The sequence below is a fragment of the Dermacentor variabilis genome, chromosome 3, assembly GCF_050947875.1.
Source record: "Dermacentor variabilis isolate Ectoservices chromosome 3, ASM5094787v1, whole genome shotgun sequence".
In the NCBI taxonomy this organism is placed as follows: Eukaryota; Metazoa; Arthropoda; class Arachnida; order Ixodida; family Ixodidae; genus Dermacentor; species Dermacentor variabilis.
The window spans coordinates 87317674-87339975 of record NC_134570.1 but is presented as its reverse complement, the minus strand read 5'-3'; the positions used below and the strand labels follow the sequence as shown (position 1 = coordinate 87339975).

General features: G+C 46.8%; 1 protein-coding gene across 1 annotated transcript; it reads left to right on the top strand.

The window, feature by feature from the left end:
* Positions 1-1236: 1236 nt before the first annotated feature.
* Positions 1237-17593, top strand: LOC142574598 (uncharacterized). Its single transcript, XM_075683644.1, has 6 exons — positions 1237-1299; positions 2394-2773; positions 4193-4416; positions 11493-11929; positions 15993-16268; positions 17115-17593. Exons 1-6 carry the CDS (start codon positions 1241-1243, stop codon positions 17458-17460), a joined length of 1722 nt encoding a protein of 573 aa, XP_075539759.1. The 5' UTR covers positions 1237-1240; the 3' UTR covers positions 17461-17593.
* The last annotated feature ends 4709 nt before the right edge of the window (positions 17594-22302 follow it).

Genomic DNA, 22302 nt, shown 5'->3' with positions numbered 1-22302 from the left:
GTACATGACAGAGACAGTATTGCAGTGACAAGAGAAATTGGTGTAACCTTACGTTTCAGTGGGTGCATGGTCACTGTGGCGGGCTCGGCAATGAGCCGGCCGATCAAGTAATGCTATAATTGATGAAGTGTTCCTTGGCTGCTCGCGAGCTGACACCAACTCGCTGATTACATCAAACATGCATAACCACACAAGGAAGTACATGCTGACCACGTCCACAGGTGCCGTCATGTCTTTGATTCATACGAAAAATTCCGCTTACCCCAAGGGTTACGCGAGGCTTGGCATCGCTGCTGAGCAGGATACATCGTGGCGTTGCTTTCACCTGCCACTACGCACACCTGTTCGGGCGGCTGCAAACATTGACAGATGCTTTAAACGCGGAACGTATGCTATTTCCCAGCATAGCTCTATAGAGCGCTTCACACTAGACAGTTTCTTAGAGATGACAAGCAACCACTGTCAGAGGTCGCTGTTCTAGGCCAATGGTATGTTTCTACAACTGCCGTATGAAATTCGTGCAAAATAAACGTTCTCATGGAATTATTGCATGCCGAGGGCACAGGATGCGTGGATTTTTTAGTGCCGTTTGTGCAATATCGATAAGCGTTCATTTATAATATTTTACGACTCCTCCTCCCCATTAATCACTGCATTCGCTCACTTTCCTCTTACAAATGGCAGAGTACCGGGCTACAGCACACCGATCACGGCCGACCGTTAAGTACCTCCTTTCTCTCTCTCTCCCTCAATCGCGGCTAACTACTTTGCAGAGAGTACCTGAAATGCCTCGAGAATCTACTCATGTTCGCACTGTAGGCTTTGCGGAATAATATCTTTATAATTTCTACAGAATTACTAAATAAAATCATGTGAATGACTACTATTGCGCTTTGGGTGAGTGAGTGAGTAAGTGAAACAATTTTATACGGTCCACAATAGACACGAATAAAGTCAACGTCACCTGGCTATGCCAACTCGGGCACCATCAGGTGAAACCCGACGGCCCTCTCGTGGGCCCTCTGGACTGCCAGAATTTTAGAGGTCTGGTCCTGCAGGCCTTAATGAGCTTCATCATTTCCTTTTGGGTGAAAGGGGCACCGGCAGAAGCGCAGCGCCACAGGACACATATTATGCGGATGCATAACAAACGTGTATGCGACGTGACGAAGACGAGTTTCCGCTATAGCTGTCACGCCCCACGCTTGCACGCGGAAAGAAGAAGAAGCTGCCCACCTTGATGACTGGCGGCGTTCCTTGCTCCGTCGACATCCTGGCTGAAAATACGGCAACCAAGGCGTATGTATTGCAACTTATCAGTAAGTTAGTCTAACCATAGTATCATTACTTTTGATATTTCCCAGACAAGATCAACTCGTGCTGTTCGATCACCGTGATAATTGCTTTCTGCGTTGCTAAACTGCCTCTCGCCAACCCAGGAAACACTATGCGAGCACGGATGCGTCTGATCAGCCAACCGACGTCCCAATAGAAGCATTTCTATTGACTTACGGTGAAAAATTTTAGGTACTTGTTCCAACGACACAAATCACTATCGGAGTTATAGCAGAGGGTTCTGGCGTCATTTGATATCTCGCTGGTGTTCATGGTGGGCGCGTTTTTAGTCGTTAACTTGCTGATGTTTTAATGGTGTCGTAGTCTTTTCTGAGGATATCAGAAGCCACGTGTATCGTCAGGAGTAGAGCTTTTGTTACATTACGTATTTGATTTGCGGACCGTCTGCCACTATTTCAGCTGCGTTGCCAACGTCATGCGAGGCTGATAAAATCATTTACATACTGATTTGATCAAACGGCTTTGAGGCGGTCGAGGTGGTAATATGCTGCAATGCTGTCATCGAGGTACCTTATACTTTTTGCTGCCTACAACTGACACAGGAAGGAATCAGTTTGAGACAGTATGTTAGCATAGTGTATGTGCCTAGACACGTGCGATATTACCTAGGCTGCCTCATTTCCGGCGTCGCATGGCCAGAGCGGCGAACAATTGAGGACCGTGTAACCAGCGGTAGAGCAGAGGTAATATGAATGAGAGAACTTCGCTAACTGACGTTTCTTCTTTTTTCTTTAATGCCGGCCACAGTGTCACGCGGAACAGACCAGCGCAAGGAAGAACACAAAATAGAAGAGGATAGGACAAGCGCTAGCCTCAAGCTAGAGTTTATTGCGCCCTCGCCACTCTCACTTATTGTGGGATAACAGGTTGAGACATGATGAATAGGAAATGTGTAGGCTTAGGATGCAGTCAGTACGCACAGAACAGGGTCGCAACGGAAGATCGCTGGGCGAAACATATGTTTCGTACTCCCGGTGGAGTAAAATAGATTAATCGTTCTCGTCATTCCGGCTGAATGAGCGGAAGTGTGCGCACAGGGAGGCCGCGGCGTCCACCGGCGAGGATGCCGCGGAGCCGCTGTCTGCCATCCAGTCCATCGAGCAGTACCCGGGCGAGAAGGCCATGGAGGCTCTGCGCAACTGGCAGCCTTCGGTGCGGGGAGGCACGCCGGCCTCGCCGCAGACGGTGGAGCTCGCGACGCCGCCCATCCAGCAGGGCGGTGGTGGCTGCCTGACCAGCTGCATTCTCGTCGCCTGCCTGGCATCGTGCGCCGCCGGCACCACGCTGGGATACGCGTCCACGGCCGCGCAGTCCATCGAGCTCCAGCCCTGGTACACGCTCGAGCGCCGGTCGCCCGACAACCGCTGGTTTGCCGACCTGCTGCTCCTGGCGGCCGCGCCCAGCGCACTCACCACGGGTGCGCCTGCGATACTGTTTTGTTACGGAAGCAAACGCACGGACACTGTAGGCGCGTTCACGACGTCACCATCGCCGCCGTGCGGTCCTGGCATCGACGGCGCGTGCGCGGCCCACATGCGTTAGAGGCGCGTGCATTGGCGCTGCGTGCGCTGGCTGCGAAAGCATCGAAATGAAGCTGACGCACCGTCACGCTCCACTGATTGGCTTGGCATCTCTAAATAACGGCGGAATTATTCCGCCTTCCGCTGCTGGCACGAGCATTGCGCGCACGCACGCTGCCGCTTTCCTGCTGAATTGATGTGTTCATGCACACTGGGGTGGTTCTTGAGTGACTACTCTCTGGGATTTGCATATACGTTCCTTGGTGAGACCACTCTTGGGGATGCTTTCACTTTCGCGATATTTCGCGTGACCGACGCCGGGTGCATCGATGTCTACGAGCGACATGCAGAGTACTTGGCACATTGCCAAGCGCGCTGTCCTAGCACAGCCACAGGAACGCTGTCGCAAAAAAAAAGACGAAAATCGCAGAGTACGGGGAAGCCGAGACAGGCTACAGTCCCACCAGGAAATTACACAGAACTTTAGGCTAAATGGCAGAACCTTCCCTCCGGGAGATGCACAGCTAGATAAGGGACGGAAGGTAGCCTGGCGACGACTCCGAACAGAGACGTTCCCATGTTCCCCCACCCAGGTCAATTCTGAAGAAAATGTAAGTGGCGTGATTTCCCCTTTGGAAAATCAATTCCACATCAAGTGGACGCGTCCCAAACGCCCTAAACGACCCTTAAACCCCACACCCCAGGCTCCTCAGCTCCTACCCAAAGATCCTCATCTCCGCCGTCGCCCCAGCCGAGGAGGTCGTCATAGCCGAAGGGCTGACAGTCACCTAGTGGCGAGACCACACCTAAAACCTTTGACCAATAGAAGTTCTTCCTCCTCTTCCTTCTCCTCCTTTTCTCGCGAAAATGAACGTATCTCCTAGAGCGTTCTTCGAGAATATCGCACCTGTTCATATAGCATACTGGACAATACACGAACACATGAACCCACCCCTAAACCTACCTAATTCTCTCTATGGGCGCCGAAAAGAGTCGACGATGTTGCTTCGGTCTCATCTCGTCCAGCAGGGAGGTGCCATGGTGTTCACGCCGCTTTCGGCGCTCCTGATCGTGTCTGCGTTGGCACGCAAAACCCGGTCATTTAACTTTGATTATTGCTATTTTTTGATGTTCAAGCCCGCGAGAGCGTAGGCTTGATGCCTTGCCTCACGTCACGGTCTTTTTTCGCTTGCAGAAGTTCAATTAACTGATGAAGGTTAACGTAACTTTGTTCTTTAGAGCCCGTTTAGCAGTCATCCTGGAGATAGGAACCTTCACTTGCTCTCAGGAACTACACCAGTCGTGTGTGCATGCAGGACTGCTACTGGACATGGTGGGAAACCGGTTGACGCTGTTGCTGGCCTCCTTTGGCCTGCTGGCCAGCTGGGTCACGCTGCTCTTCTGCTCCAACACAGTTTCGCTGTTCGTGGCGCGCATCATGTCCGGTATCTTCCTAGGCGCCCTCTCCAGCTGCGTTGGTCTGTACGTGGCCGATATCTGCCCCAGCCGTCGCAGGGCCTTCTTCCTCGGACTGGTAGAGGTATGGCGACCCAAACGTGCCACTTATTGTGCGTTTCTTGACAGAAGGCGAGAGATAGGTTGAAGGGTCGTGAAACAAAAAAAATAATAATAATCATGCATAGGTTTTTCTGCGCGCATTATCAAGAAGGAAATACCCACCAGCACTGTCCGGCACGTAACACTGCTGCATGTGCCATGTAAGACTTCGTAGTACCTAAATGCTGAACATTTACATACTCAATACTCTAACAGAAATAAAAAAATGCAATTTCCTAATAGCCCTCTTCCTGCTTTCCTACTCTGGGTAAAGAAGGAACATGCAAATCCCATGCCCCATTGGAACCGGCGTACATGAAGCTTTAGCAAGACAAAAATGGGGATTTATTACAAGTGACGCACTGTAGATTTCATGATAATCACGTCTTTTAGACATTATATAATACCTTGCAGAGGAGAGGTGATCTTTACATCACGTGCTACATGGGGTCTGCCTGCGTATGCTACGCTCAGACGTGAAACTCAAGTTCAGTATGACCAGGGCCCTTCAATACTTTTCATCTGGCCACGAAACTTCCGCGTAATGCTGCGGTAGAGCTTCAGCTAGCGCCCGCGGTGGACCCACCGCGGCGCAGGCGCAAGTAGGAGGTGGACTGGAGCAGACGCCGAACGGACGCCGAAGACGCTCGCTATTGCGCAAGGGTCGACTGCCTGTATCGGCATGTGAATGTTGTCGACGCAACGTGCAAATCGCCGCCCTGTTTCTGCAAATTATTGAGAAACTCGAACGCGAACAATTTTCAAACAACTACCACGATTTGCTTCATTTCCAGGTTCAATTACGTTCGCAACAGCGGCTTAATTCATTGTTCAAATCGTACACTTCGGCTACTCCATTGTTAGAGATCGACTTCAGAGCAAGTTCACGTCGCACTTTTGTCTAAGTGCGCGTGAGAAAAAACTGCGTTTGAAACTAACAAAGCTAACCAACTTATTAACTCATGAAACAAATAGGTAATTACTAAACTGAGAAAGCAAGCGAATTGACTGATTACTAAATGAATTACTAATATAATTACGAAATTACTAACTTATCACTAAACGAATTACCAACTAATTACTGAACTAGAATATCTAATCAACTGATGAAGTAACCATACAAATAGGTAAATACTAAATTAACTATCAAGCTAATAGCTGACAATAATTACTAACTTATCTAGCAACTACAGTAACTAACCAAACTCAATAATACGTAACGTAAGAAACTATAGTAAGAAAACAAACTCAACCAACACTCACTTATTATTAAGTAGTACACCATCTATACTAACTAAATAAATAGGTCGCGGGATCGAATCCCGGCCACGGCGGCCGCATTTCGCTAGGGGCGAAATGTGAAAACACCTGTGTACCTAGATTTAATTAATTATGGTGTTTTACATGCCAAAAACACTTTCTGATTATGAGGCACGCCGTAGTGGGGGACTCCGGAAATTTTGACCACCTGGGCTTCTTTAACGTGCACCTAAATCTAAATACACGGGTGTTTTCGCATTTCGCACCCATCGAACTGCGGCCGCCGTGGCCGGAATTCGATCCCGCGACCTCGTGCTCAGCAGCCTAATACCATAGCCACTGAGCAACCACGGCGGGTATGTACTTAGATTTAGGTGCACGTTAAAGAACCCCAGGTGGTCGAAATTTCCGAGTCCTCCACTACGGCGTGTCTCATAATCAGAAAGTGGTTTTGGCACGTAAAACCCCATAATTTTTAACTAAATAAATAAGGTAACTAACAAAACTAATTAACTAATGAAGCGAAAAAGCCAATCAACTAATTAAGTAAGTTATCTAACTGAATTCACTCATCATCATCATCATCATCATCAGCCTGGTTACGCCCACTGCAGGGCAAAGGCCTCTCCCATATTTCTCCAACAGCCCCGGTGAATAAATAAATAAATAAATAGTGAATTCACTATTCACTATTTATTTATTTATTTATTTGATACTTGCTTCGCCTTTGCAGGCATTACAGCAGGGGGATACATAAAATAAGCATCATATTTGAGACCAATAAAGAAACTAATTACACAAAGCGTGGTAAAAATTATTATTCAACACAATGGATACAATCATAGGCGGAAGATCCCCCCCCATTCCACTCTCTTATACATCTAACAAAAAACGAATAGCGCAGGATGTCACCTTTAAAGGAAAATTCATTTACTTTGAGACTGTGGTCCCTTCTTTGGGATATATAGGATGGCTCTTGGATGTACTTCTCCTTATCGATTCCAGCTTTAGAATGGTAGATATTATGGAAAAATTTCAACCTGAGCTTTCTTCTACGATCTTTCAAGTCCTCCCATTTAAGTTTACTTTTGCTTTCTCTCATACTAAGTTGCCGATACCAATTACCTAGAAAGAATCGCACTGCCCTATTCTGTATTTTTTCAAGTGTATCGGCCAGCTCTTTGGTATACGGATCCCAGCAAACGCATGCGTACTCGAACAATGAGCGCACATGAGTGAAATAGAGTTGTTCTTTTAAGTTAAATGGAAGTTCGCTGAAATTTTGCCTAAAAAAACCCAAAACACGTGTAGCCTTAACTTTGATGTTGTGAACGTGCCTAGTCCACCTCAAATCACTCGTTAGACTCCTAGATATTTATATTCCCTGGCCGTGCTTAAAGTAGTGCTATTTACGGGGTACGTATTCAACTGATATGAACGTTTCCTTGTAAAGGTGACGTGAACACACTTTTTAAATATTCAAGGACATTTCTGAATGGGCGCACCAGGATGATATTACATTCAAATCATGCTGCAGGTATTCTGAATCACGTTCATTCTCTATACTCCTGTAAACTACACAGTCATCCGCGAACATTCTGAACGAAGTTTTGAGGCCAATAGTAATATCATTTATATACAACAGAAACAAAAGAGGGCCCAGAACTGAGCCCTGGGGAACTTCTGAGGCCACGGGAACATATCCGGAGGAACAACCGCTGAGAACTACCGACTGCTGTCTTTGAGAGAGATATTCGGCTATCCATGCAATAACAGATTCATTAAGTTTATGGGCCCGTAATTTACTAATAAGAAGGTCATGAGGAACAACACCTAATGCTTTTTTGAAGTCCATGAAAATACAGTCAACTACTTTACGCTTATCTATTGCTGGAGCCAAATCATGCGTGAACTCAACAAGCTGCGTTGAGCAAGAAAAACCTTGCCGAAATCCGTGTTGACTAGTATGCAGAAGATTGTGTTTAACCAAATGTATCATTATACAACTATAAAGGACATGTTCAAATATTTTACATGGTATACTAGTTAACGACACCGGCCTGTAGTTCTCAACGTCATTTCTTGGTCCATTCTTATGTACAGCTGTCACACGTGCTAACTTCCAATCACGTGGTAGTGCTTTCTCAACTAAGCGCTTCTGAAATAAACAGTGAAAGTACAACGGTAACGTTGCCGAACAGTTCCTTATTATCGCTGCTGGTATATCATCTTGGCCACACGCTTTAGCTGATTTGACATTTTCTAACAATTTTCGAATACCAGCCCACTAAAAGTGACATCAGGCATTACTTCTGCCTCAGTTGAAACCATGTTAACAACGCGTGAACAACTTTGACTAAACACGGACGAAAAATAATTGCTAAAGATGGCTGCCTTAGACGCATCATCGTCAACGATTGTGTGAGAATATTTTAGAGGAGGAATAGATGTATTTTCTTTACCATTGAGACGTATTTGCAAAACTGTTTCGAGTCCTCCACGAGTTTCTTACCAAGACTCGAGAAGTAAGAATTCTTAGCTACTTTAGTTAGACATTGAAAATTAAGTTTCCTTCTTTTTAGCTCACACTTGTTTTCCAAAGAATTATTTTTTTTTACATTTCCTGTACATTCGCCTTATACGTCGCAGTAGAGTTCGCAGCCGAGTGTTAAACCATGGTTTATCTCTTGTGCGTTTAGTTGACAAGATTCGAATGGGAACGAAAGTTTCACGCAGATCAAATGGTTTTTGTTTAAACACGTTCCATAACTGTTCAGTATTCAGTTAGGCTGCTAGTGTATAAAAAGTGGGAAAATAGGTTTCAAATTCCGAATTAATTGCGTCATAATTTGCTCTACTATATGCGTACACCTTTCTGGCAGCTTTTTTGGGAACAGATATAGTCTCAACATTTACATCAGCCACAACTATATTGTGGTCGCTAACACCGGGTAAAACTTGGACATTCGATACAATATTAGGCATATTACAAAGAAGTAAGTCAAGAACATGACCTGTACCGTCATTTCGAGATGCCTCACGGACAAACTGTTTAAATGTGTACTCGTCCAGAATATCAAAAAAAGTCGCATATAGTCGGCCTCCGGCAGTATAACTGGTTCACTGCTTGACCAATCAATATGTGGAAGGTTAAAGTCACCCCCTATCAAAATATGATCAGCTTTAATCGTTTCTAGACACTCAGACAAATTGAATAACTGTTCGAACGATGCGCTAGGACCCACTAATAACCTACCTAACTACAATAATTAAGCATATATAATTACCTTACTAACTAATCCACGAAATAATAACATACTGAACTGGCTAACTAAATATAACTGACTTATCTAAGTGCGAATAGAGACAGCAGAACGAAATAGTTCTCGCGAGGAAGGCTACTAGCGGCAAACGGGCGGTGGAAATCATGAAACGGTGCTTTGTATAATTTAAAGCAAGCACATCGCACATTAAACTATTTTGCGAAAAGCTTCCGTTGTATTTTCACTGTACAAACATGTTGACATAAATGTGCGAGAGGCGCCCTTCCTCGTGAAGGATTTGCAAGAGCACACAGCCCGGCCATCTGGTGCAGCTGATCGTTAACCTTCTACTTACCCCTGTGCCTCTGATGCCACCTTCTGCGCTATATACAAAACTTTTGGGGAAGTTTCGTGACCAGATGAAAAGTATTGAAGAACCCTGGTATGAGCAATAAATGAATATTTTACATAAAAATAATTCGCTGCAACAACGCGCTATTTATCATTGGTCCGCAGCCGCCAAAGCGATATTTACTAAATCTGAATCCATCTACCTAAATGTTTCGGGTCGTGCCCAGTTCTCCTGTCCGTTACGCGGCCTCACAAGACCGTGAAAACCCACCACGTCAAACTGATGCGTTCGCGCTTAGATTAATTAGTGTGCTATACAAAACGAGTGTTATTCGGAACAACCGGAGACAGCACTATACTGAAAGGAATACAAGATGATTGCCCGCCGATCGCTCTAGAACTGGTTACCGGAGCTGCTGGCGACAATGGGTTTCCTTGCGTTTAAAAAAAAAAAATCTGCGGTAGCATAACGTCGTAGAGCCCTTTTCGCCACGTACAAAGCAGTCGCTATGCCAAATATTCTTCGCTGAAGATACGTTTTATCGCCATTTTAAGCCCCCCTTGCACGCTGCCGTGATTTTCGACCGGCCACCGCAAGCTGCTCAAGAGTAAGCGGACCAATCGTAGACGCCGGCACCACTCTCCTAGCACGGTTGTCTACTTGGAAGGCGGTAGCTTGGTCCCACCATAACCTGCTCCACTTCTGCGCGCTCCTCGCCTCTTGTGATCCAATTAAATATGAAAAAGGTCACAGTTTCGCCCGAAATTCGAAGCACTGATTGCAACAGCAATTTATTAAGCAGCCATAGTAAGTACGGTTTAGTCGTTTTATCAGATCCGTAAACTACTGTGTATATTATCTAACTAACTAAATTAACAAGCAGAAGCACGTAATCATGTGCGCAGATCACTCGACGAACGTGGACACTCGCTGTCAGAACGCTGGCGCGATGAAGAGTGGCAGCAGTGGCGAGGGAATCGCCCTTCGTTCTGCCTCTCACTTCAACATGAACTAGGCGCGAAAACACAGCGCACACAACGCCATCAACTATCTCAGGTCGGCTGGCCTTCGAACCTAGTGCAGACTGCCTCCAAGATAGGACGTGCGCGGCCGTGCTTAGCCACCGCAGCTGGAGTAGAAGAGGAGATGCGCAGCACCACGACGGCAGGTAAACGTATAATTGCACGGACCATTGAAGGGATAGACAACTGAATATATTCAGAATTGAGTGCATGAACGAAAGAATGAAGGAATGAATAGACGAAATAACAAATGACCGCGAAATAATGAACCACTAAAGCAAGAGATGAATGAATGAATGAATGAATGAATGAACGAACAATGCATTGAATCCACTAGTGGCTGCTTTTGCTCCTTCAACAACCTTCATAACGGCGGTGTTTGTGGAGCACACGAAATTAGGAAAGGAAGGACAGAGACGAGTAAAGAGCGCTAACTTCCAACTGATCTTTATTTGCGGACGAGCATAATATACATGCGCGACAAACAGGAAAAGAGATAGAAATGATGGGGGATACGCAGCACCAGCATGTCAAGTCAAAACACTTCACGTGTCCACGAATGCCCTGCGCTCGGCCAGGTAATATAGCTCAGGTCGTGACAGAGCAACGAAAGGGGGGCTTACGCACCGGTCACCTAGATTGTGAATGTACTCCGCTTCTATTATTTCACGGGTTCATTGCCGGGATTGTTCATTGCCGGCATTGCAAGTGCACCCTCCCCCCCTCCTTCATCAGTGCGTGGAGTTGGCAAGGCATAGGCCGCAGTTAACCCGAGAAATAATAAAAGAAGCGAAGTGTATACATTCACAACCTCGGCGTCCGCTGTGTAAGCACCTTTTCCATTGCTGTGTCGCGACCCGAGCGAGATTACCTGGCCGAGCGCAGGGCAATCGTGGGCACGCGAACTGATTTGACTTGGTATACTGGTTCTGCGTATCCCCCCTCTTTCCTGCGTGTTTTCCTGTTTGCCGCGCACATATATATTATGCTCGGCCGCAAATAAAGCTCCGTCGGATGCTAGCGCTCTTTACTTGTCTCTGTCCTTCCTTTCCCACTTTCGTGCGCTACGCAAACACCGCCCGTTATGAACAAGGACCGAGTCGCCCACGCCTCTGCCCTAATCTAACAGCCTTGTGCCTAGAAACGTTGCTTTCAACCGCAGGTAACGCGCAACGCGGGCATCCTGATGGCCTACGTGCTCGGCTACTGCTGCTCGTGGGAGGTGCAGGCCGGGCTGTGCGTGCTGCCCCCTCTGCTGTTCGTGTGCCTGCAGAGCCGCGTGCTGAACAGCCCCCAGTGGCTGATGCGCAACGACCTGCTTTCTGAAGCCGCGCATGCGCTCTACCGCCTGTACGGAGCGAACGTGCCGCCAGAGTTCAATGTCCGGGGAGCGCGCGATATGAAGAACGCGTGGGACAGCGTGCCGGCGGCCACGTCAGCCAGGCGAGTACGCGCGACAACTTTCTGCAAGCGCCGACGAAAGCTGCGGGGGTGGAGCTATTACTGCGCGGAGTGCTGTCCGGCACAGCTTCACGACGCTTTCGATTTCTTGGAGCAGATAATGAGTCGGCTTAGCTTCCACGTGCGACGGTTTCGCATGTGCGTATAAACGCGGAAGAGGAACCAATGAAGCATATCATGCTTAAAAATCATTGGAGTACTTTCTCCATTTCGCTCCATCTATATTCTTTGCCCTTGTGCGCACTAAAACAATGCTGATAAGAAAGTGAGGCAATATTTAGCAGTGATCTTACATGTGCTGGCTTTGCTTCCATAGTTTTCACTTATTGTCGCAAGAAGGTGCCTACGATTATGGTTTCGGTGTATGCACAAAAACACCCGAAATACACTGTTTTCTGGACTCCTGTTAGAGTATGGTAGTTCGGATAATGTAGGAATCGCTCTTCTAAAAAATGTGCGATGGGTGTCGGTCGTGATGAGTTGCTTGTGAAACGCTTACATATTCTAGAAGGAGCTGCGTCTACTTACATACCAATTTCTTACGTTATGGATCATCGAGGTGCGTATTGAAGCCAACTGACAACTTCATTCTGGTTCGGGGTTGTATTCTGTACTTCCTGTATTCGAGGGGGATTGTCACGCGTATTAATGCTTATCTTCGGATTCTATATAAAAGTAAATCGCATAGTCCCGGAATGCATAATGTCAACTGTTCTCAATGCTTGGCATTTATTTTACGAACGCTGCTGGTAGAGGAATCATAGCAACATGGAACGAAAGTGACGCACGACGAGCTAGGAGATGTCCGACGTGTTACGGTTCACTGCGTGCGGCGACGAATGGAACGGATGCCAAGCGCCTGAGACTTGGCGTGTCTAATCGTGACGCTCGTCAGCATGAAAAGACTTGCTCGTTAGGTGTGGGCGACGGGATTGTGCACCAGTGCAAAACCTACTTTCCTTTGTCCTACGTTCACCCGCTCTACGAAGGGGGTGGCGTTCTACTCCGGCTGCAACTGCGTATGTGGCGGCTGTATCTTGAGAGCGATCTGCGTTAGGGGCAGAGTCTATGGGTGCGTCGGGAGCTCGTAGCTTTGTGCGTGCTGTGTGTTCTCGGCGCTCACTCTGCGTTGAAGCGATAAACAGTACGAACGTCACTTCGCTCGCTGCTGCTGCCGCCTTTCCTTATGCTGGCGTTTTGACCGCGCGTTTCCGCGGTCGTCGGATGAGATTTGTTCAAGTTTGCTTGTGCGCGCGTTGCAGCGTGCTTTTTAATTTAGTTAGTATATGTATGTTTGCAAGTTCTTACGGCCAATAAAGCTACTCTCCTTACTTCGTATAGGTGTCCACTAATTTGCTATCGCAATAGATGCTACTACGCCTTTCGGGCGAAACTGCGACTTATTTTTTTTTCAGGAGTGCTCTTATAGATATGCGTGGTTAGGCTGCGTAGCTTTCACTTCATTGCTATTGAAAGTTGTCTGCGAGTATAAAAATGGCAGAGCGACCATCGCCCAACGCAACGTGGACGCACCGACGCCAGATGGCGGGGTGTCGAAATCACGCAGAAAATGCGTTCCACGTAATTTAATTTGACGAGCGGCTTCGTACTTCACTCTGAGAAACCGAGTCGGTGGGCCAAGTGGAGGAGTTTAAAATAGAGGAGAGCTCGCCGGTTCGTGAATCCTGCAATCTGCCACTGATGTGCATAAAGGCAGTGTACAAGTGAACGAGTTCGTGCTATGGGAGGAGCGGCTGGCCATAGCAGAAAGTACTGCGCACTGACCAACAGCCTAAACTGATGAAATGGCACACTCTCAGAGCTTGAAATTCGGAAGGCACCAGTGTCATATCGCTACTGATAGTGTTATGGCACAACCCTTAATGCCATAGCTCTTGTAGCTCACGGTTGTGTAAACCTGCTAAAGATAGTTTGTCTTCTGTTCAGTCCTCTATTTCGTACAATGGTCATGAACTCTCCGCTGATAACACTTAACGTCGCAGCTCTCTGTACCAACTCGTACCTCGACCATACCCTATCCAAGTGTTCAAAACGTAAAGTTTCAGCAATGAAGTTGTACTGCGTAGTTGTTAAAAAACAGGCAATAATCTTGCCCATTCACACGCACACGCTCTCCGCGAGGCTAAACAAAAGCTTTATTTTCGCTGGTCGCTACTCATTGACGTGTCGGCCGGGTAGTGCTAAAGATGACTGAAAGCCAGGGGAAAATGCAGAGAGCAAAGTGATATTCAAGTGTCACGTACAAGGAAGTTTTACAGTGAAGCTTCTTTTCTCTTTGGCCTTGAATATGTGCAATCCGTAAATGATACAGAATCCTTCGTGCATAATTCATAATTGTATTTCGGTATGTTTACCATATTTAAACGTGGTACACGAACCATCAGTGCAACTAGAACGAGACACACGCGATCACCACAGTGCCTCCTTCAACCGTCGCTCCGTTTTTCTTTGCGTTTTACGTAAATGTAGTCAACCAATACCAACTTGCCCAATTTTCTGTCTTGATTGAGCGCATTTGGGTATGTCTCGCAATTCTCTGTGCACACACCAGTCGTCCCCATTCGTGCAAGTTTAACAAGTGCGCATCTTAGACGACTAGGCGAAATAGAGACAACTAGCCTATGTTGCGTTTCGCCTGCGACACGCGGTTTTGCCGGCGCGACTGCGGCGGGGCGGCAGACATTTTGGCCCGATCGTCGTCGCCGCAACGCTCCCCGCCAGGTGTTTCCAGGCGTTTCCAGGCATGTTCCGATGCCACGTGTCTTCATGTGCGTGTGTGAGTGTATGTGCCATTGTGCCCGAACCAGGCGATGCGACAGCAGGGGTCATCCTCCCCTTCCAGTCATTGTGCCTGAACCAGGCGATGCGAAAGCAGGGATCACCCTCTCATTCCAGTCATTGTGCCCGACCGGCAGCGCTACGACAGTGTGCGTCACCATTAGCCCATTGTACATTCACGTGCTCGTCTATTGAGGGGTTCCTTCTTGCCCTCAACTGCGAGAGTATAAAAACAGCTGCCCCCGGACGCCAAAGGGAGGGCTCCGATTTCTTCTGTTGAGTAAAGTGCTCTCCCGTCTCTCTTCTTCGGTCAACCTGACCGCCAACTCTTTGCGATGTTAAAATAAACAAGTTGTTTTGTTGTTACCAGTCGACTCATGCTTTGCCGGGACCTTCGGATGCTTCCAGTTGTACCCCAGGCCGCCAGGCCAACGCTACCCTTGGGGCTTGCGACCCAGGTACAACCACGGGCGTCAGCGCCGAGTTCCCAACAACCGATGCCATCGGTGGGATCCAAACACCTAGCAAAACGCTCTCTTAAAATCATTTCTCCCTTCATCCTTGTAACATCACTGCGCAGACTTCTCACAGTCCGCATACACCTGATTTGGTGTGTGAATTTTGGCATAACTTGTGAAGTGAGTTGCGCATAAATATAAGAACAGTATGAGATTAAAATTTTGACGTTTCATATGCAATGACAAGAACATTGCATTATATAGTACACGTTGCAGTGGACGAAAATAAACGCAATTGTGCGCATCCGCGGTGGTTATATAGCTGGTTAGTTAGTTAAATTGGATTTATTGGTGCAAAAGCGACTAAGGCTATGCTGCGCCAGACAAAGGGTGATGAAATATCGTTAGTAAATGCAGGATACCCCGCAATAATTAAAGCTTACTTAAAAAATCTGTTTCGTCTGAAAAGCCGATCACATCAGTTACAGGTATCAGTGCATCATCCCCTAACATCAGCATCGGGTGAAACGGGGTGTATGACTTGTACAATACGCGGAAGTAGTTTCGTCCGTGCATTTCGAGATGTGGACACGCGATTAGAATGTGTATTACTATTAACGGTTCATGGCATTTGTCACATGTTGGTTGTTCCCCCAGACTCAAAAAGTAATTTTGTTTGATTCGCGTGTGGCCTATCTGAGGTCGAGAGAGAATTACTTCGTTAGTTATATAGCATTTAATTTGTCGCTTTAGTAATGCTTCGCTTCATATAGATTCCGACTTGGGCGTGGGATCAGCTTTCTTTTTTTTTTCTTGTCCTGGAGGTAACTCCCGAGGCTCACTCCGTGGGCACAAGTGTTTTCGGTAATTTTGGCGCTGTTACGATATAAGAGCAGGCAGGGACGCCAACTGCTCACTTCGCGACCCTCCGTGTTGTACGGCAGGCGGCTCGCCCTGGGCGTGCTGGTGCAGCTGGTGCCGTGCCTGTCCTGTGTGCAGCTCGTTCTGCTGCGCGCAGTCCAGGTAATGGAGGTCCTGGTGGCCGACAAGAAGGCGGCGAAGCTGGCGGCGCTATGGATGCTCGGAGGTCACGTGGTGCTGTCGGCAGGCTTCGCCTCTGTCACGTGGCTGGCGGGACGGCGACACCTGCTGCTCCTCTCTGCCGTTATGACAGCCATGTGCGTGGCCTTACTGCGTCCGCTCGACCACCTCGCGTTCAGGTGAGAACCGCGCTGGGCAGAGCAGAGCGAGAGGTAGACGGGAAGGCTGGGAAACACGGCTATTTCTCTGCAGAGACGCCATGAGTCGAGCAACGAATGCCAGTATTAAAAGGCAGTGGGCGGTGGTAAAGTAGAGCGTAACAAACTGGTTTGCTCATTGTTTTGGCAGTGAATAAGCTTCAGCTGGTTCTTTCTGTAGTGTGTGTTTTTGCAAGAATGAACGTGGTCGCTCTGGTGACGTTGCGGCTGAGATAGAGGCCGTAGTGGTCGATAACATTTGCTTGTGGTTGAGCAGTCCTAGTCAGAGTCAGTCCAATACCACTATGCGTGCTTGATGAGTTGTTCCCAACAACGGTTTTGAGTATAAGAATACGTCTCAGAATGCGCGTGATAAAAAGGCGCAACACTGGTGTATACTTGGGTGTACTACTCGGCATGGATTGACGAATCTTGGATTGTTATCGCTGCTGCTATTCAAGCTGAAGGTAATGAGTTGGTGGAAAATTTGGAAAGCCTCCATTGCCATTTCTTATTGTTAAGTCCTCTTTAACAACACTGATGATCGCATGTTCGCAAAGATAGTTATCACAAATCTTATCGGTCTTATTATTCTTAGACTGGTCACGGGATTATAAATCTTTCTGTATTTGTTTCATGAAGCGAGCCCATTCATTGGCCAGTCTTTTGAAGGAACGCGCCTGACCAATGCATAAAGATCACTTGCGCCTTTATTGTTGACCATTGGCACTTTGCTCGGTCCCCATTGGGATCGGTATGACTGCGCGTGCCACCGAACACACGAACCTCTGGCCAATCGACGTATACCAAACGCCCGGCGTTGCGCAGCGTCTGGTCCCGGGACGAGCCACCCGGACAGACCAACTGGCCCGGCGTGCGTGCCGTCGGCCTGCTGCTGGCCAGCTACTCCATAGGGCTGTGCCACGTGCCGGCGCTGCTGGTCGCCGAGCTGCTGCCCGGTCGCGTGCGGACCGTGGGCGTGGCGGGCGCCTGGACGGGCCGCTGGCTGCTCGCGTTCGTGTTCGTGCACTTGGACGGCTGGGTGCTCACGGCGGCTCGCTACAGCGGCTCGCTGCCGTTTTGCGCGCTGCTGCTGGCCTGTGCCGTGGCCGTGTTCGCGCTGGCGCCCGAAACCGAAGGCCGGACGCTCATCGCCATCCAGATGGAGCGCTGAACTGTGGACCTTTTTCTTTTTTTCATATTCAAGGGACACCCGCAGTGTCGAAATATAACGTATTTAATTTGAAGAGAACTTTCGTTAGTGTAGCAATAGACTCGACCGCCTGGGGAGCCACTGGCAGTGTTGAATTACGTTCGCGTTTTGATTTTTGTTCAGTGCATTTGTTTGTAGCGAGGAAATCGGTCACTATAGCTGCGTCGTTTTGATCCCCAAGCCAAAGAGAAATGCGCGTGGCCTGAAGGCAATAGTGCCGTGCGCTGTGATTGTATACATGCTGTGGTTGTATACGTACGACATTGTCAGCGTGAAGTTTTGTTCGTTATTACCGACATCGATTACAATTTTCTTCGCATCTAATTATCAAACTTCGGTGTGTGTACCGGTCGCAAAAACAGCGATAACCTGATTAATGGCGTTTAGGTAGTACTACTTCCTTTTTGGGGGTGCTATGTTTATTAGGAAACATCCTTTGCGTGTTATTGTTTGTAACTACAACTAGTTTTACGAATGTCTAGCATGACTTAAGCAGAGATTCTACAGTATGCAAAGCTTTTCTTTTTACTTTCTGATGTTCAACCCAGAGCACTCTTGTTACTGCTTTCATAATTGACATACGTGGTAAAGAGCAGAATCAAGTCCTTCCGCAAACTCAACATCAACGTCTTCTAAATTGATCGTTGGAGAGAGCGAAGCCTTTTTTTTAGACCCTTGTCTAAATAACGTGGTTCACGACGTACCGAAATATTTCATGGCCCGCAAAGTTTGGCAACACCGACAATTCATCATTCAGAACATACTGCTGATGAGACTCACCATCTGGTGCAGGGTGCTACGCGCTATGAAATATCTACTGAACCTATTTAGTTTCCTAGGAAGTATTTTGTTATTTATTTGATTTTGCCTTTTCCGGTGAATCACTTGAGAAGGACGTTACTGCGAGAGGAAATTGTAATGCTAACTTGAATGATTATTCAAGTTGCGGAAATAGCTTTTTAACTGCATACTTCAAGGCACACGTTTAAATAGCACCGTTACGAGCTCGAGAGTAAATGAACCATATGCACTAAACGGACACAAGGAAAAGCTTCGCCTTCGAAATACACGTACGTCTACATATGTGTTGCATCATAGGTTAGTGTTCCAGACTCGATAAAAGACAAAGTGACACGAAATCTGTGACAACGCTAAAGCGGAACTCATGATAACCATTCGCATGACGTACCATTCCCAGTCACGCAATTGGAATAACGTTTATATAAGCAGTACTAATAGTGCGCCCTTACTACAACGCGACTATGCGCGTTCAGTAACGGTTGTCCCCGTCTGTCCCTGCAAGCGGGAAAATTATCCTACGCAGTCGTTCGAGTTTTAGGTGTTATGGTAAAATTTGTAGTTCTCCACTCCGCCAGACGCGTGAGTCAGGTATAAATCCTCTAAAATGTACACGTCGACAGGAGAACCTACATGAAGGATTTTGACGGGCGGGAATTCTCGCACTTCAGTTTGGACGGGGGCTTACCGTGTGTCGACGCTTCAAGTACGCGGGAGCTCGGGGAGCGAGCGTCAGGCAACCTACAGTGCGGTGTCGCAAATATTGAAAGCTAAGTAGCTGGATGATATTCCTCGGCAATGTCCGCTTGATGACGTAGCCCATCTGTTTTTCAAATTGAACAGTACCTTTCAGATTTAATTTCATTTACAAACGCGATTTTATAATGCCATTAGCAATCTTTGCCTACTTTAGTCAGTTGAATCTGTGTCTGTTTTTCTTTCTTTCTTTCTTTCTTTCTTTCTTTCTTTCTTTCTTTCTTTCTTTCTTTCTTTCTTTCTTTCTTTGTCTGTCTGTCTGTCTGTCTGTCTGTCTGTCTGTCTGTCTGTCTGTCTGTCTGTCTGTCTGTCTGTCTGTCTGTATCCGTTCGTCTACGAGGTATGTGGTCGTGATCCTCATTCCGCCATGGTCGTTATATCGTCGCCATTCCATGTTTTTGTCATCTGACTCTCGTCTGGCAATGGTCATCACGTCATCGTTCGTCAAAGAGTCGTTGTCATACCTATGTCGTCATGACATCGTCATCGCGCTGTGGTCGTACCATCACTGAGTAGACCATAGATATGATCGCTTGGCGCAAACAAGGAAGGACGGGAGGGACCAAGCAGAGTGCCAACTTTCGACTATTTATTCTGTATTGTATACCATTCAATGTATACACGCAAACGAATGCGCAACATACAGGACAGCTTCAATCGCGCAACCCTCTAATAACAACCGGCTATCAGAAAAACTTTCTTTCTGCATGCAAAAGTGAAGCTGGGGTGCTATGCAGGATGCGCCGAGTTTGGCGAAACTCGGGATCTTCACGAGCTCTGGCGACACCCCAAGATGAAAGCACAAATGGTACCGAGACACAGTTTATCTTTCGACAAGCCTCCAGTTTCATTGGTTTATCTAGATTCACTCTGGGTGGCTATCATTCCTTGGGCGTTGCCTTCTGGGCGGTCGACAAACTGGGGCTCACGTGATCATACCGTCGGTGCATGGTCGCGCCTTCTTTCACTTGTTTGTCGTTCCACCGAGTGCAATACACGCACAAGCGAGTTATAAAACAAATGCATTTAATACAATATTATTAGTTAGTTTGACGTGGTTTAAAAGCATTTTAAAGCTTACAAGATGTACACTGAATGTGTATTCGACTAATTTGTAATTTAGTACGCTTCGCATTATACCACGAGGGAACGCTGTGGTGGCGTCATCACATACATTCATCGGGCGAGCATGGCGGCTAAACATCGAAGAGGCCCAGTGTAAACAAACTCGTACAACGAGCTTGCAGTGCGCGACGTAGTGATCAGGCTCGACAATGACCACTATTTCTTGGATAGTTCTGTTCTTCCGTGAGCAATCTTTCCGTGCACCCCGAAAGACTGCGAATAGCTTAGGCGATTTTACAGATCGCAACGCGTACCTACTGTTCACGGCACAATCCTGAACAAACAACTTATCCGGTGCTGCTTCTGTGAGTGCGCTGAGTTCCTCCACTCTGCGTGACTGCGAGCGTCACGAATATTGCATAGTGTGTGCAAAAGGAAGACAGCCGATATAGCTACGATGCGACAAGGAGGTGGTGCCGACGATGGATCTCGCAACCAACACAGTGACGGAGGCATCGACAAACTGCGGATAAGTATATTTCTACTGTTTCATATTTAGCATAATAATAGAGCACGGATTAAGTCACTTTCGTAGTAACGAACTAAATGTCCAGCAGTTTAAAAAAGGCATTGAGAGCCAATGAGTGTTTGTGCTTTTACATGTACGTGGGCCCGCGAAAATATGGAAAAGATAAAGGTAACCTTCACTAACTCAGTGATATAACAGAAATTCATCAGTGACATTCAACCCGCAGAATCTATGGAAGAGTATCTTTATCCAGGTAAAATATCAATAGCAGGCAGGTACTGATATAAAGCAGGAAACTTATACAAAAATTTCATGGGTTGAACAACACATGGGAGGCATTCCCGCATCGTGATCGCCACGTTACCGATATCCTTGAAAAATGTTTAGAATCGTTGCATTCTACCGGTTATGCAATATGGGACATAAACCTGAAGGTTAACAAAGAAACTTGAGAAGTCGAGGACTGTGCAGAAAGTGAAGTAACAAAAATTGTTGGAGATAGCATTAAGGCAGGAAGACAGTGGCGTAGTAAACCATGGCAACTGATATGCTAGTTGAGATTAAGAAAAAAAAATGGAATCGGTGGGCAGGCCATGCACGTCTTCAATCACTTGTTGCCAATTTATAACAGGTGATTACATAAGCGTGACAGAATGGATGTCAAGGAGAGACAACTGCAGCCGAGGATGGTAGAAAATTATGTAATGGGACAAAAATATGATGTTTATATGCATAGGATGCAATCAGCTCGCATAAGACGGGATCGTAGGGAGCGCCATTGATTTTGCAGCGAACAAAAATAGGTTTTGTGGTGCTGACAGTAGAGACTCGTGAAGGTTCGAGGACACCTCAGCTGTTGGCACACTAATAAACATTACAATTGGCTCTGAAAAAAACAACCCGTTATGAAAAATAAAGCAATGTTGTCCCGACAAATTGTTTTATTATGCATACACTAAAGGCCTCCACAGTTAAGGGCAGTTAGTACCCATAGTGCAATGAGCATTTTTATTTGTAAATAATAATTTATATGCGGTTGATTCATTCCAACAATCCACTTTTTTTGCAGCAAAACATTCTGTTGCTGGAGGCACTCAACCGCCTGGTGGCAGTAGGCGAGCGCCAGGCACGTGCTCTTGAGAGTGTGGCAAGGTCCAGAGGGCTGCTCTGCAACAGTAGGATCAGTGCACTCACTGCTTTCCAGTCGAGACCCCAGAACACACCTTATAAAGGAGCTTTCAGTTTATTATTTTGTTTATTATTCAAGAACATGAATAAAATTATTGCAGTAAACATTGTGCTGTGCATATTGGGACACTTGTAACATGCACTTGATGTCTCTTCAAAATGGGCAAACACGTAAAAACCTGGACCATGTAAATGAAAAAGACAATAATGCAGCATATACGTCATTGTGCTGTTTGTTCTTTCTATGTGCAAGAATAGAGTGGGTGTTGATCAGCCACAAGATGAACGGTGTGTGTATTTCGCACTGAAACGACAGGAAACGGCATGACCTTAATAATGCTATCACCTATAGACTGTGCACATGAATGCAACACTCCCCGATTTAAACATGCCATTACATGCATGTTCGATACCACATATTCTTTAACAATGTCATATATTTGCATGTACTAATTTTCACACAGCTT